This window comes from Schistocerca piceifrons, chromosome X, assembly GCF_021461385.2.
Source record: "Schistocerca piceifrons isolate TAMUIC-IGC-003096 chromosome X, iqSchPice1.1, whole genome shotgun sequence".
Lineage (NCBI taxonomy): Eukaryota > Metazoa > Arthropoda > Insecta > Orthoptera > Acrididae > Schistocerca > Schistocerca piceifrons.
The window spans coordinates 594,985,975-594,999,813 of record NC_060149.1 but is presented as its reverse complement, the minus strand read 5'-3'; the positions used below and the strand labels follow the sequence as shown (position 1 = coordinate 594,999,813).

The window sequence follows — 13,839 nt, the reverse complement described above, 5'->3', positions numbered from 1 at the left end:
TTGGGATCAAGATGGACCGAGAATATATATAGACTACAGAAAATGTCCAAAATTGAAGAATATTCCAACACAGAGACAGACATGAGGAAAACACACCTCAAATTCTATGGCCACACAATGAGGCTTCCTGAACACAGACTAACAAAAAGAATAGTAAAGTACATAGTTCCCTTACTAATGGAGGAGAATGGATCCAAAATGTTAAAAAAAAGACTTGGAATTATCAAAATCAGCAAAGAAGAAATAGACATAAGGAACAATTTTAGAATAAAAGTACAAAAATGGGAGGTTAAACCAGAGCCAAAAGCCTGAAGAACCGGAACAAAATGGAGCGAAGAAAGAGCTAAATTCTTGCAAACAATGAAAAACTAGTGGAAAATCAGAAGAACAAGAAGAACAGAAAATGAACCATCTTTACTTAGCATCTTCCATTCTAGGAGCTTTGCGACTAATAATAATAATAATAATAATAGAATAAACAGCATACTTTGAGGGCAAGTGCAAAAACATAATAATAGTTGCAAGATTTGGCAGATCTGAGGCAGTAGTTAGTAATGTTACAAACACTGTTCTATTCATTAACAGAAATCAGAAAAATTGTGCTATGAAAGTGTAATTTTTTTCTTGTCAACTATAGGCAAGAAAGAACTTATATTTATTCAGCAAACATCATTAAAAATTTCTGGAAAGAAAAGGAGACCAACAAAGAATGAAGTGTGAAGCATTAATTCACTTTCAACCACACTAAGTAAAAGTACACAAGTAAAAAAAACATGTTCTCACCTCATGCTCCAACATGGCATACTCTCCTTCCGTGTTTTGCCTTACAATTAGGATATCAACTCCCTTCTGTCTTGTGGGAATACCAGGATAAGATTTGCAGTGGAGTACGTTCACATACAGATCCAATTCATTTCGCAAAGCCACATTTCGTGATATTACAGCTCGATTCATACTGCCAGTTTCAATGTTACCTGCACATTTAGAGAAATTGTTCTTACCACTAAAATTTGTATCTAAAATGACAACATAAAATATTTAATTTGAAAAATAAATTGCCACTTGTGACGTTACTAATTGGGCAGAGCTACTGACTGGGCAAAAGTTACTGACAGGGCAAGGCTACTGACTAATAAAATGCTGAGAAAAGAAATTGACAAAACAAAGGAAAACGGGAGAAGCAAAGCATGCAGGTCAAGTTATGAGTATTTTTACAATTCAATATAATCAGAAATCATTTCATAGGTGTGTGTAGAAATGATACTATGAGTATAAAATATAAAGTTAAATATCACATAACAAACAGCTAGCTGTAGCTAAGGCTACTTGTTTACAATAGCATTTCCATCACATATTACATTTTCTTTACTTAATGCACTTTTAAATAAATGAGCAAAGATCTATTTGACAACTCGTACGTTCATATCACACATTCTTCATATTTCCACTATTTATTATATGAATCATCCATTGCTGATTAAAAAATTCAGTGCTGCTTTTTTCGTGATTGTACCCACACTATGATTTAGCTCAAAATTATTTCCTCCTATACCTCTGCCTAGTATGCACACCATAAACAGATTTTTGGTCATATATTATGGAATAAAAATTAATGTTTAGACACTTTAAAACTAACAACAGCACTATTAAAGTCAGTATGCTAAACTGTTTTCAAAACTTTTCTTCATAATAAAAATTATTAATTTTTAACTGCGACACCACTCCACAACATTGAATAAAAACACTCTTACGAGGCATATGGCCAATGAACTCCTGTATTTAAAAGTCAATATGATTTCGACTCCAATAGAATATTTATTTAATTCTACAGAAAACACCTGGTTACGGATAGGCGCAGACACATTTACATAGAAAATGGTCATTTATTACATTACATATAAAAATGTGGTAAGCAAGGACACAAACACACAATAAAAGTGTCCATGAACATCTACAAAAGGACTGCAAATAATATACTGACATACTAGGAAAGCAAAGAAACTAGGGCCTCAGGTGAAAGAAGCGAATCAGAACCTTGTCAAGTGTGTGATCAATAAAGATGATATAGGAAAGCAAAAATCCATCCAGCAAGAAAACAAGAACAAGATGTGTGTTCTTGTAATACAAAGAAGCAGGATTGAGACAGAATAGAGAAATAATTGAAAAAGAGGAAATAGTGCAAGAAGTGAAGGCAGTAGTGTAATAGTGTGCCATAGATGGCTGAAACAATCAGATAAATAAATAACTAGTCAAAGAGGAGATATGAAACAGAATAATTACATCAGTAAGAGTGATTTTATTTCCTTAAGAGAGGAGTATAATTTTTTACCATTTATGTGGTTAAAAAAAGTTTTCTGCCATCAGCGAATATCAGTGGGCACAGCGAATGAAAGAATGAGCATTATAGAAGTAAACAAGGAACCTTACCACGAAATGAAGAAAAAAAAAAAAAAAAATCCGAACTAAAGGCAGGCAGTCTGAAAATCCACATTGGTGAAATCAAAATATCCTGATGGGTAACACAATCCGATATAGCTTCACCTTGTGTATTCTAACAACATAGGCTCCCCCATAGCATGTTGTCCATAATGGTTGAAAAAATATATTTGACCTCTTAGAGACAAAAAATAATCTTGAGCAAATAGGGAGCATCATAATAAATACAGGTATTAGTGACCACGAGGTCATCATAGTGAGACCGAGTACTGTAACATCCAAATCCACCAAAATAAATCTATTTAAAAAATCAGTTAAAAATTCTACTTGACTGCCCTCCTAAGAGAGAGTCTTCACACCTTCCAATCTAATTTTGTAAGCATGTACCAGATGTGGTTCGAATAATACTAATAATTATAATAACCAGTAGTGATGGCAACTGAAAGAGATATACCAAATACATAAATAAGAGATGGTATTGATCCTCCAGGCTATACAAGAGAGGTCAGAACATTGTTGTGGAAGCAACAGAAAAAGCATGCTAAATTTAAAAGAACAAAAAATCTCCAAAATTGGTGAAGTTTCACTGAAGCTCAAAACTCAGCGCAGACTTTAATGTAAGATGCCCTTAATAGTTTCCATGTTGAAACTCTGTCTCAAAACCTGGCATAAAATTGAAAGAGGTTCTTTTCATATAAAAAGTACATCAGCAAAAAAGTACACCAGCAGCAAGAAACAATCAATACCTTCCCTACATGATAGCAATGGTAACCACTAAAGCAGAGGTACTGAACATGGTTTTATAAAATTCCTTCACGAAAGAAGACCTAGTAATTTTCCAAATTCAAATCAAGAACAACTGCCAACATGAATACCTTACAAGTAGATATCCTCTGTGTAGCAAAGCAGCTTAAATCACTAAATAAAGGCAAGGCCTCTGATCCAGATAGTACACCAGCTAGGTTCCTTTCAGAATATGCTGATAAAATAGCCCCATATTTAGTAGTTGTATAGAACTGCTCACTTAATAAAATAACTGTACCTACAGACTGTAAAGTTGCCAAGGTCACAAAAATATTCAAAAAAGGAAATACATACAAGCCACTGAATTACAGCAGGATTTTGGAACACATACTGTGTTCGATCATCATGAATTACCTCTAACATAAATTATTGACAAATAGCCAATATGGATTCAGAAAATATTGTTCTTGTTAAACACAATTAGCTCTTTATTCACATGAAGTAATGAGTGCCACTGACAGGGAATCTCAAACTGATTCCATATTTTTAGATTTGTCGAAGGCTTTTGACCCTGTTCCTCACAAGCAACTTCAGGCATGTCCTGATCTCCACATATTTTCTGTTTAATGGAGAATACTATGAACAAATGGAAGGAGTCACAATGGGCAGCCCACTCTCACCTGTGTTCGTGAATTTGTACATGGAGAACTTTGAGGAGGAAGCCCCTGGTATCATCCAAGTGGAAACTCACTTTTTTTTCTGTTATGTGGATGACACATTTGTCATCTGGTCCCATGGAAGGAAAAACTCCTTGACTTCCTTACACATCTGAAATCCATACATCCCAACATCAGATTCACTATGGAGACTGAAGCAGAAAGAAGATTATCATTCCTGGGCGTCATGGTCAATAAAAGAGCTGATGGCACTCTGGGTCATGGTGTGTATCAGAAGAAAACACACAATGACCTGTATTTGCATGCAGACAGCTGCCACCACCCTTCAGAGAGGAATGGGGACCTAAAAATAGTAGTACATAGTGCGTACACCATTTCAGATACACAGAGTCTGCTCCAGGAGCTGAAACACCTCAAAACAGTATTCCAAAAAAACTAGACCCTAAATGGCACGTTAGGCGTGCTCTCCTCCCCACCTCAACAGTGCAATCTGTGAAAGAAATCGTGGACAAAATGGCAGGCACTGCCTTCATACCCTACATTGGTGCACTATTGGGAAAAATCAGATGCATACTGAAGAAACATCAAATAAAAATTGTTCTTTGCCCACCCAATAAAACATAGCATTATTGGGAAATGTCAAAGATGAAGAAGGCCGGTGATTACCAGATTCCATGTCAATGTGAGAAGACATACACTGGACAGACAGTGTGCACCGTCTACAATCACTGCCGAGAACACCAGAGGCATTTTTGACTGATGTATCCCAACAAGGGAGCATTCAGAGAACACTGTTTGTCCGAGAATCATGCGATGGCATACAAACATACAAGGATATTGGTAGAGACTTCCAAGTACTGGGACAGCGTCGTTAGAGGGGTCATAGACATTCACACCAGGGACAATCTTATTAACTGAGACTACAACCATAATCTTAGCAAGGTTTGGGAACCAGCACTGAGTTTAGTTAAGACGACTCTCAGTAGAAAAGACAATCGGGCAACCAGGGTGCATAGAGAACTTACATCAACACTATCCCAGACACCGATGCTAGCATCTGCGTGGGCACCGGCATGTGGCCAGGGGTGCAAACCACAGAGGGAGCAGCTCGCAGGGGGTTCACTTCGTCAGCACATCTGATGATGGCAACACGTACAATCACCAAAATATTGTGCCTGTTGGACACTTATGAACTGGTAGTACATTTGCGGATTGTTCGACCGACCTCTAAACAAACTGCATGCCAACAGAGTATTGACTCAGTTGTGTGATTGGATTCATGATTTCCTGTCAGAAAGGTTCAAGTTTGTAGCAACTGATGGAAAGTCATTGAGTAAAATAGGATATCTAGCATTCCCCAGGGAAGTTTTATATGTTCTCTGCTCTTCCTGATTTATATAAACAATCTAGGACACAATCTGAGCAGCCCTCTTAGATTGTTTGCAGATGATGCTGTCATTTACCACCTTGTAAAGCAACCAAGTGATCAAAATCAATTGCAAAATGATTTAGCCAAGATATCTGTATGGTGTGAAAAGTAGAAATTCATTCTAATTAATGAGAAGTGTGGCGTTACCCACATGCGTACTAAAAGGAGTGTGCTAAATTTCAGTTAAATGACAAATCACACTAATCTAATTCCTGTGAATTCAACCAAATACTTGGGGATTACTGTTATGGATAACTCAAATTGGAATCATCACAGCGATAATGTTGTGGGGAAGGCTAACCAAAGACTGAGTTTTATTGGCAGTTAGAAGAAGTAAAACATCTACTACAGAAATTACCAACACAGCACTTGTCAATTCTCTGCTGGAGTGGTTCTGTGGGATCCATATCAAATAGGACTGACAGATGACATCAAAGAAGTTCAAAGAAAGGAAACTCTCTTGTGTTATAGCACAACAGGAGAGAGACTAAAACAGATATGGTATATGAATTGGGGTTGCTATCATTAAAACAAAGATCTTTTCATAAGATTTCAATTACTAACTCTATTCTCCAAATTTGAAAATATTTTTCTGGCACCCACCTTAACAGGGAGAGATGATCTTTGTAAAAAAAGAAAAAAAATCAGAGCGCAATCTTTTCGAGATAGCTTGAAGATGGTTCGATGAACCCTCTATCAGGCATTTAACTATCAACTGCAGAGCAGCCAATGTAGGTGGTCATCATGTTGCTGTACAACTCTGCTCCACTCTTTGACAGTGGCCCTCCTGAAAGTATCCAGTGTATGAGGTGGTTTACTGTGACGTCACACTGCAAGCTTCGACCTGTTCCAAGATGATGATGATGATTAGTGTTTTAGGGTGCACAACAGCGAGGTTATCAGCGCCAACCTGTTCCAAGAGTGCTCAGCTGGGTTCATGTCAGCAGATACTGTTGGTCATTCGATTTAGTTGATTTATGCCTCCTGGAGGTAGGTGTTCACTAGGTAGACGTGATGTGATCATGCACTATTGCCTTGAATGATGACTGCATCATTAAAACATTGTCTGTAGGGCCGGACAGTAGGTCGGAGGACTCAGTCCCGATACTGCACAGACCTCTAAATAACCTCAACAGTGATGAGAGGTGTCTGATATCTGTACATGAAACTGGTTCAAAATATTAATGAGGCGTCCCTATGTTGAACCCACAGAACCATGTGCCTGAGACCACAAATTACCTGAGGACTATAGACAAAAGGTAAGAGGCAGAGTCCAGAAAGTATTTGACACGGTGCCCCAATGCAGGCTGTTAACAATAGTCCAAGCATACGGGATTGGTTCTCACAGATATGAGAGTGGTTTGAAGACTTCTTACATATACATTGTCCTAAGCAGTGAGTGTTCACAGAGACAAGGGTATCATCAAGAGTGCCCCAGGGAAGTGTAGTAGGACCGTTAAGTGTTCTCTATCTACATAAACAATCTGACTTGTAGGGTGAGCAGCGATCTGTGACCGCTGACGATTCTTTAAGTGTATGGGAAACTGTTAACACTGAGTGACTGTAGGACGATACAGGATGACTCGCAGATTTACCGTTGGGAGTGATGAATGGCAGCTTGTTCAAAATGTAGAAAAATGCAAGCTAATGGACATGAATAGGGAAAACAATCCTGTATTATTCAAGTTTAGTATTAGTTGTGAGCATTTGATACAGCCATGTCAACTGAATATTTAGATGTAATGTTGCAAAGCGATGTCAAATGGAGTGAGCACATAAGTTCAGTAGTAGGAAGGCAAATGATCGACTTCAGTTCGCTGGGAGAATTCTACGAAAGTTTAGTTCATCTATAAATGAGACCACATATAGAACACCAGTGCGATCCATTCTTGAGTACAGTTCAAATGTTTGGGGATTCTCACCAGACCATTTTAAAGACAGACATAAGAAGTAATTCAGAAGTGTGGCATTACATTTACATTTGACAGTGGCAGATTTAATCAGCATGCAAGTGTTATCGAGAGATGCTTCATGAACTCAAATGGAAATCCCAGGAGGAAAGAAATGTTCTTTTTGTAGAATGCTGTTCAGAAAATTTACAGAACCAGCATCTGCAGTTGACTGCAGTATGATTCTATGACTGCCAACATACTATGATGGGACATGAAGTAATTCCTTCTGGTGATAAAAATACTAATAACAACCACACAAAAGTGGAATTAGTGCAGATCTTAGGGACAGGGGAGGGAATGACTAGTAGTGGTAATAAGTACTCTGTTATGCACCACATGGTGACTTGCAGAATATGTATCATTATGAAAGCACTCCAATTTAGCACGTAATCAGAACAAAAATTTAACTCTGACAGATTTTTGACCAAAAAACCCAAAAAATTAGGGAGCACTGAGCCACAGAAACCCCAGAAATTCTACACAACAGCATTATTTTTTATTTTAATTATTAATAACCTTCAAGTTCCATACTTTTAAGAGAAACGAGTAAAAAGTTTGTCTAATTTTTTTTCCATTTTCACAATCTTGTTTTTTAAACTAAATTTTACAGTGGTATTTCTTGGGGTCTTTACAGCAGCATAAAAAAACATAACCAGTACTTAAGAAATTTAAAATTAGTCTGACTGTCTCTACAACACATTTTGCATAAGAATGACTGGACAAGATAAGGGTGAATATCATAGACAAAGAAGATTGGAAATATCATTTTTCCCAAGTGGAAGCTAATGACGAGTAACAATGTAGAGAACTATATGCCATACATTATATAGTGCCTTATAAAGTATGCATGTGTTAGGAGCCATAAAAAAAGGGTATTTACTGTTTATGAAAATGATGAATTTATTGGTACAATTTTAACTGGGTGCTTTTTGTTATAACTTTTGAGGCTTTGGTGCAGAATTTCTCAGCCAGGATCCACTATTCAATTTTGGGATCTTCTGGACTACTTTTAAAACAATTTTCAAAATTGAGAATTTCACACTCAAACATTTGCACAATGTTTATGTGGGCACAGCTGTTGATTAGTGTACAGTGTGGTAATGTGCATGGCACTGTGACAAAGCTAGACAAAAAGAATTAAATTTTAAGAAAATGTTACCCGCAGCAGGACAGACACTTAACTTACTGACTCAAGATATCATCATATGTCAATAACATTAACCTGAATCTCTGGGTCTCACTGGATGAACTATATTTGTTGTCTACAATTAAAGTCAGTGATGTGTCAATTACTGAAAACCTATGTTATTCAAAGGTCAGTTAAGAATGGTAGCGGAAAGTTTAGACTAGTCAAAGAGGCGAGGAAAGTAGAAGCTCCAGATCTGTTGCACTTTTGTTATGTTACAAAACAAATTTTTATATGGCAATGAAAAGGGTGATGAGCCATGGAGTGTTTTCTTGAACATGAGACTACGAGAAAGCCAATGGAAGGGGTGCCCCGATTTTCCAAGAAAGAGGAAACCCTTAGGTCTAGAAATAATAAAAGAAAGATCATATCTTAGTTCATTTGGGATGCACAGGGATTGATTCTTGTGGAATTACTGGATCATGGTGGCATAACAAATCTGGGACCATATGTTGTAACTTTAAAGCAGTTTATGCAGGAAGGAACATTTCAATGAAGGATATCGCACAATTTTCCTTTGTATGTTCTTCCACCATCCACTACACAGCCAGGTACTTATATCATTCAATTTTGGCCTCCTCCAGACTACTTTGAGAACAAAATTTTCAGAATGGAGAAATAAGTAAAACATGTTAGTGATTTTCTTTGCAGTATAATTCAGTTTAGAATGAAGTTATCAACACAATGAGTAAATTTAGCTTTTTTTGTAACATAAGGAAGAGACAAAAACACTTCAGTCCAGAACCAAATTTCTTTGACAGGATTTTTAGACTTACAGTTAGATTACAGGAGACCATGTACAGTAAAGTATTGGGTGTGCAGTGAACCTTAAAATTACTATTTTTAAAATACAAAAAAATATGAGGTACGGGAGATATTGAGGTAGCAAGTAACTTTTGAATGTGAATTAATTTCTTAGGTTGAGGTCTCACTGTATTTGTGTCTCCTCTTTTCCACTATTCACTTCAATTTATTAGTAATGTTTGAAGTCTGCATGTGCAACCCTTAGTGTAGAGGATAAATCACCAATAGCTTTCAAAAATTTTCTGAAACAATGGGAAGTCAGACATCAGATTTGTGTGTTTCAAACATGTCCAGTAGGTCACTGCCTTACCACCTCTAACATAATCCAATACTAAGATAGCAGAAGACAAGACCCAATTTCAGACAAACTGTCAAACCCTTTTTATTGCTCACAGAAAATAATCAAAAATTATAAAAGCATTCAGACAATTTACCAAAGCTATGCATGTGGGCATTTCAGTGTCCAAATTATGAAATCGGAATCAGAAATCTGAACTTAAGTAAGACTCTTAAATAAATATAAAAACACACTCAAGTTCTGGAGGTAAATACTTCAATATGTTACAATTTAAGCAGTCCATTGCATAGCAAAAATGACAGTGGAAACTTCTGACCTGATAGTTATAGAAACTAAATGGTTATTATCCTAGATTTAAATGTTAACCAGCATGATTAATCTGTGAAATACTTCAACATCGGTTTTTATTGGTTTGCAATCTCTCTAATACTTGAAATTAATAACTGATTACTAAAATGGCTAAGTGCCCAGAATAAATTTTTATCATATTTCAGAAGGCAATACATTAAACTCAAGAACGCTTTTACCTACTACTACTACTACTACTACTACTACTACTAGTAATAATAATAATAATAATAATAATAATAAAGAATAATAATAAGAAAGAAAGAAGAAATTAACACAACTAATTGAAATATCCATACCCAATACAACAAATATACAAAAGAAAACAGGAGAAAAAATTGAAAAATACATCCAACTGGCTGAGGAAGTCAAGGACATGTGGCATCAGGATAAAGTTGACATACCAATTATACCATCAACTACAGGAGTCATACCACACAATATCCACCAGTACATCAATGCAATACAGCTATATCCAAACTTATATATATACAACTACAGAAATCTGTAATTATTGACACTTGTTCAATTACCCGAAAGTTCCTAAATGCAATGTAACATATACCGTACAGTTAAAAGGAAGTCATGCTTGATCAAGGTCCGCGTCACCTTCCACTTTTAACCAGACATAACGTCTGAGACAAGAAAGAAATAATAATAATAATAATAATAATAATAATAATAATAATAATAATAATAATTAAGGAGACTGACACTACATTAAAACCTACTTTAATGTAACTGGAATTCAAGTGGGAGCTTTTCAAGTGAATAGTTTCAAGTGGGACATTTTGTGGCTACTTAAGTTTTACTACTTCACAATATAAGTACCTTTTATAGCAACACCATTTCTCCTAATTGAAGTTATTGCGTATTCTAGATCTTCATTACTTTCACTCTTTGGGTTCATTTGCACATCCTCAAAATCGACTGGCACACCACCAACTCTAAAAATGTAAACAACAATTAAAAACAATAAACAACTGTTCACAAAAACTGACTGTACAGTAATTCTGTTTTACAGTTAATGTGTCCAATCATCATATGAAAAATACTAAATATACTGTATTTTATTTGGGCTTCAAATATGAGAGTGGTTGTAGTAAAAAAGAAGGGTCACAAAAAGAGAAAAGTCTGAACACTGCAGTAGCTGAATAAACAAAATTCACGGAAAACAGAAATTTTCTTGACATTTATCACTAAAAATTTAAATGTTAATAACAAGCCAAATCAGCTCAAGAAATGTATCTGCACTACATATTAAACCTACTTTCCCACTGGTGAGGGCTTTCCAACATCATAACTTCAGTGCTGCTGCATAAGTGAAAATCATGTTGTCAATGAACTTTTATCACTGAAATGTTTAGAACCATACTGGTGTCCACTATTGACACTTCCAAAAATTTAATTTGAAATATTCCCAAATTTTGTGGGAAAAAGTGAGATTTTTTTATGTTACAATGCTTATGTTATGTTTTAAAAGCACTCAAAGTTAATTTTATGCTTATTGTAGTTCACTACTTATGAAAAAACAGCTGGAATGATCATAGGCAATGAATTCTAGGAAAATTAAAGATTGTGCCAAAATGCATTTATTATTACTCATTCATTATTTATTCATATAGCCAATAAACATAACAACAATACTTCCTGAATAATCCTTTGTGAGGTACTAAAGAAAATTGTTTTTACTTCACCGAAGTGCAATAGTATGACCTACAAATTTCACTGGACTTCTGAAGTTGAAAACTTACTTTTACTGCAGTTAATACAAAGTCATGTGTCATGGGTAGTTAAAACTAGCACAGGTAAATTTATGAGGAGAATTTAAATCCAGAGGAGAATTTAAATCCAGAGGAGAATTTAAATCCAGAGGAGAATTTAAATCCATTCTTGCACATTATCATCATTCTCCTACAAAGGCTTGGAAAAGAGCAGAGCAAGAGTGGATGAGGTACTGGCAGTAGCAGAATCTGCTCACAAATAAAACAGAATGGCCTGCATAGCTTATTGCAAGTGCTGTATAATTACTGAATTTAACAATATGTGCAACACTAAGAACAACTGATCTCTTCCTGAAGTTAGCTAATGGTTTACTCTTTTGAAGTAGAAATGTGAGGTTAACAGAAATGGGGAAGGAGGGGTATTGCGGGTGAGGCAGGACTGCATGCACTTAATATATTCTCATGAAACTATAATTTGATTTCTTTAATTTTCAACTTTATTAACCCTCACAACTCAGAGATAATGGAAGCAGCTAAACCATACAGGAAGCCATCACAGCTTGTGTGATGCAACTGCCAATATTTCGGCAGATCACTTGGGTAAAAAATCCTCACTTCTGTTCAGTAACACCTGTCTGCAGCAGTTGGAACTTTAGAAAATAACTGGGGTGTAATTTTCATGTGAGCAGTTAAAACGTACACTGGATCTAGTACTAATAAATGTCTTTGTATATTAACAGCAGCAACTCCTACTGAACCAGCTCTCAACTCTGGGAGGAGCAGCGGCGGCGGCGGCAGCAGCAGCAGCAGCAGCAGCAGCAGCTACCCATCATCAGTCCAAAAATAAGCAGTGCTGTTTATCTCAGTCCTCCCCAGAATTTTCACTGTATGTCAAAGCTACGACAGCAACATTTTGACGTCTTTTGGGTAACAGATGCACAAAGCCAGAAAGCTTTATTTCCCTCATCAGATCCCAATTATTTTGTTTATTGTGTAAATTATATCCCTAGGCGGGCCATGAGCCAAAAGCACTCCCACCCACATTACTGTTGTCAGTGGTCGATCTTTGCAGCATTCCCAAGAGCATTTTTACTTATCACCTTTCTTATAGTTTCTCTTATCACCACTCACCACTGGAAAGTACAGATAACTCAGCTGAGGACATAACTGAAAACTGGAGACAAAATATGTAGAGGGGAGAAATTTCTCAGCTTGGCACAGTGATAGCACTGATAATGACAAAATTTCATTTTTTGTTATGTTGGTTCCTGTTGCATAATAACAGAAGTGGCACTGAACAGTTTTGTTTCCACGACTTTTTACAACAGTTGTGTTGTATAAGGTTCATTCAAATTGACAATCTGTAATATTGTGATATCATAAAATTCTTTGCCATGCAGTTTACTGCAAACAAAAATGTGTGCAGATCTGGAGAAGGTTTATAAGGAAATTTGTACTTCATTATTAACGTCTGAGATATGGACAATGATATTCAACATGGTTGCACTTTCCTTGAATATGATCTACATTAAGTATATCACAAAACTGCAACCACAGACAAAAACACCAAGGACGTACATAATGTGATATTGTGTGAACAGAAATTATGGTCCAATCTACGTGAAAGGTTTCGTACTGGAAGGAAGCTGCATTTGATGAATGCATAAATGATGTTCTCCACAATACTTTGACCACTTGGATTCATACATAAAATGTGGTTTTTAGTGCAAGCTTAAGACTTTTCCACTTGCTTCCATACATTCACCTTGTCAGCTTAATTAACACATTCGAAGCTGACAGTTCGCTTCCAGTGCATGAACTGATGTTTAACAACAAGAATAAGTGTTTTCAATGTGTTAATTTATGATGAAAGAAGGGATGCTAATAAACAGCCTGCAATCATGTTTTAAGTCAGCTGACAAAGGAAAATATCCACAAGTCCTACATACAAGCAACAGATGGGTTCGTTCAAAGAGTAATACTACCCTGATTTTTTGTGGTCGTTTTGCTGATTTTATGAAACTTGCTTATAGGCAGATAGTAGCTTTTCTATGAACGTTTAACCATGTTAACATATCAGAGGGTGAGGAAGGCAATCTCTTGTAGATAGACCCACACAGCCAATCCTCCCACCCCCCCACCAAAATCAGCAATACTACTGTTACTGTCAGAGGATGTAATCATTACACAGCATTCCTAGAATTGTTAGGAGGCTCACAACTGAATGACATATGATGTTCA

The 13,839-nt window shown here is 36.2% G+C and overlaps 1 protein-coding gene across 3 annotated transcripts in view; it reads right to left on the bottom strand.

Moving 5' to 3' along the window:
- The window catches only part of LOC124723239 (isocitrate dehydrogenase [NAD] subunit gamma, mitochondrial), a 123,089-nt gene that overhangs the window by 90,670 nt on the left and 18,580 nt on the right, over positions 1–13,839 (bottom strand). For all 3 annotated transcript variants that reach the window (XR_007006552.1, XM_047248435.1, XM_047248436.1), the window contains exons 4-5: positions 10,706–10,821; positions 784–974 (exon numbers count right to left, since the gene is read on the bottom strand). Coding sequence is in view for 2 of the 3 variants with exons in the window: in XM_047248435.1 (XP_047104391.1) it covers positions 784–974; positions 10,706–10,821 (307 nt within the window). In the remaining variant the exon portion in view is untranslated. The remainder of the gene's footprint in view (positions 1–783; positions 975–10,705; positions 10,822–13,839) is intronic.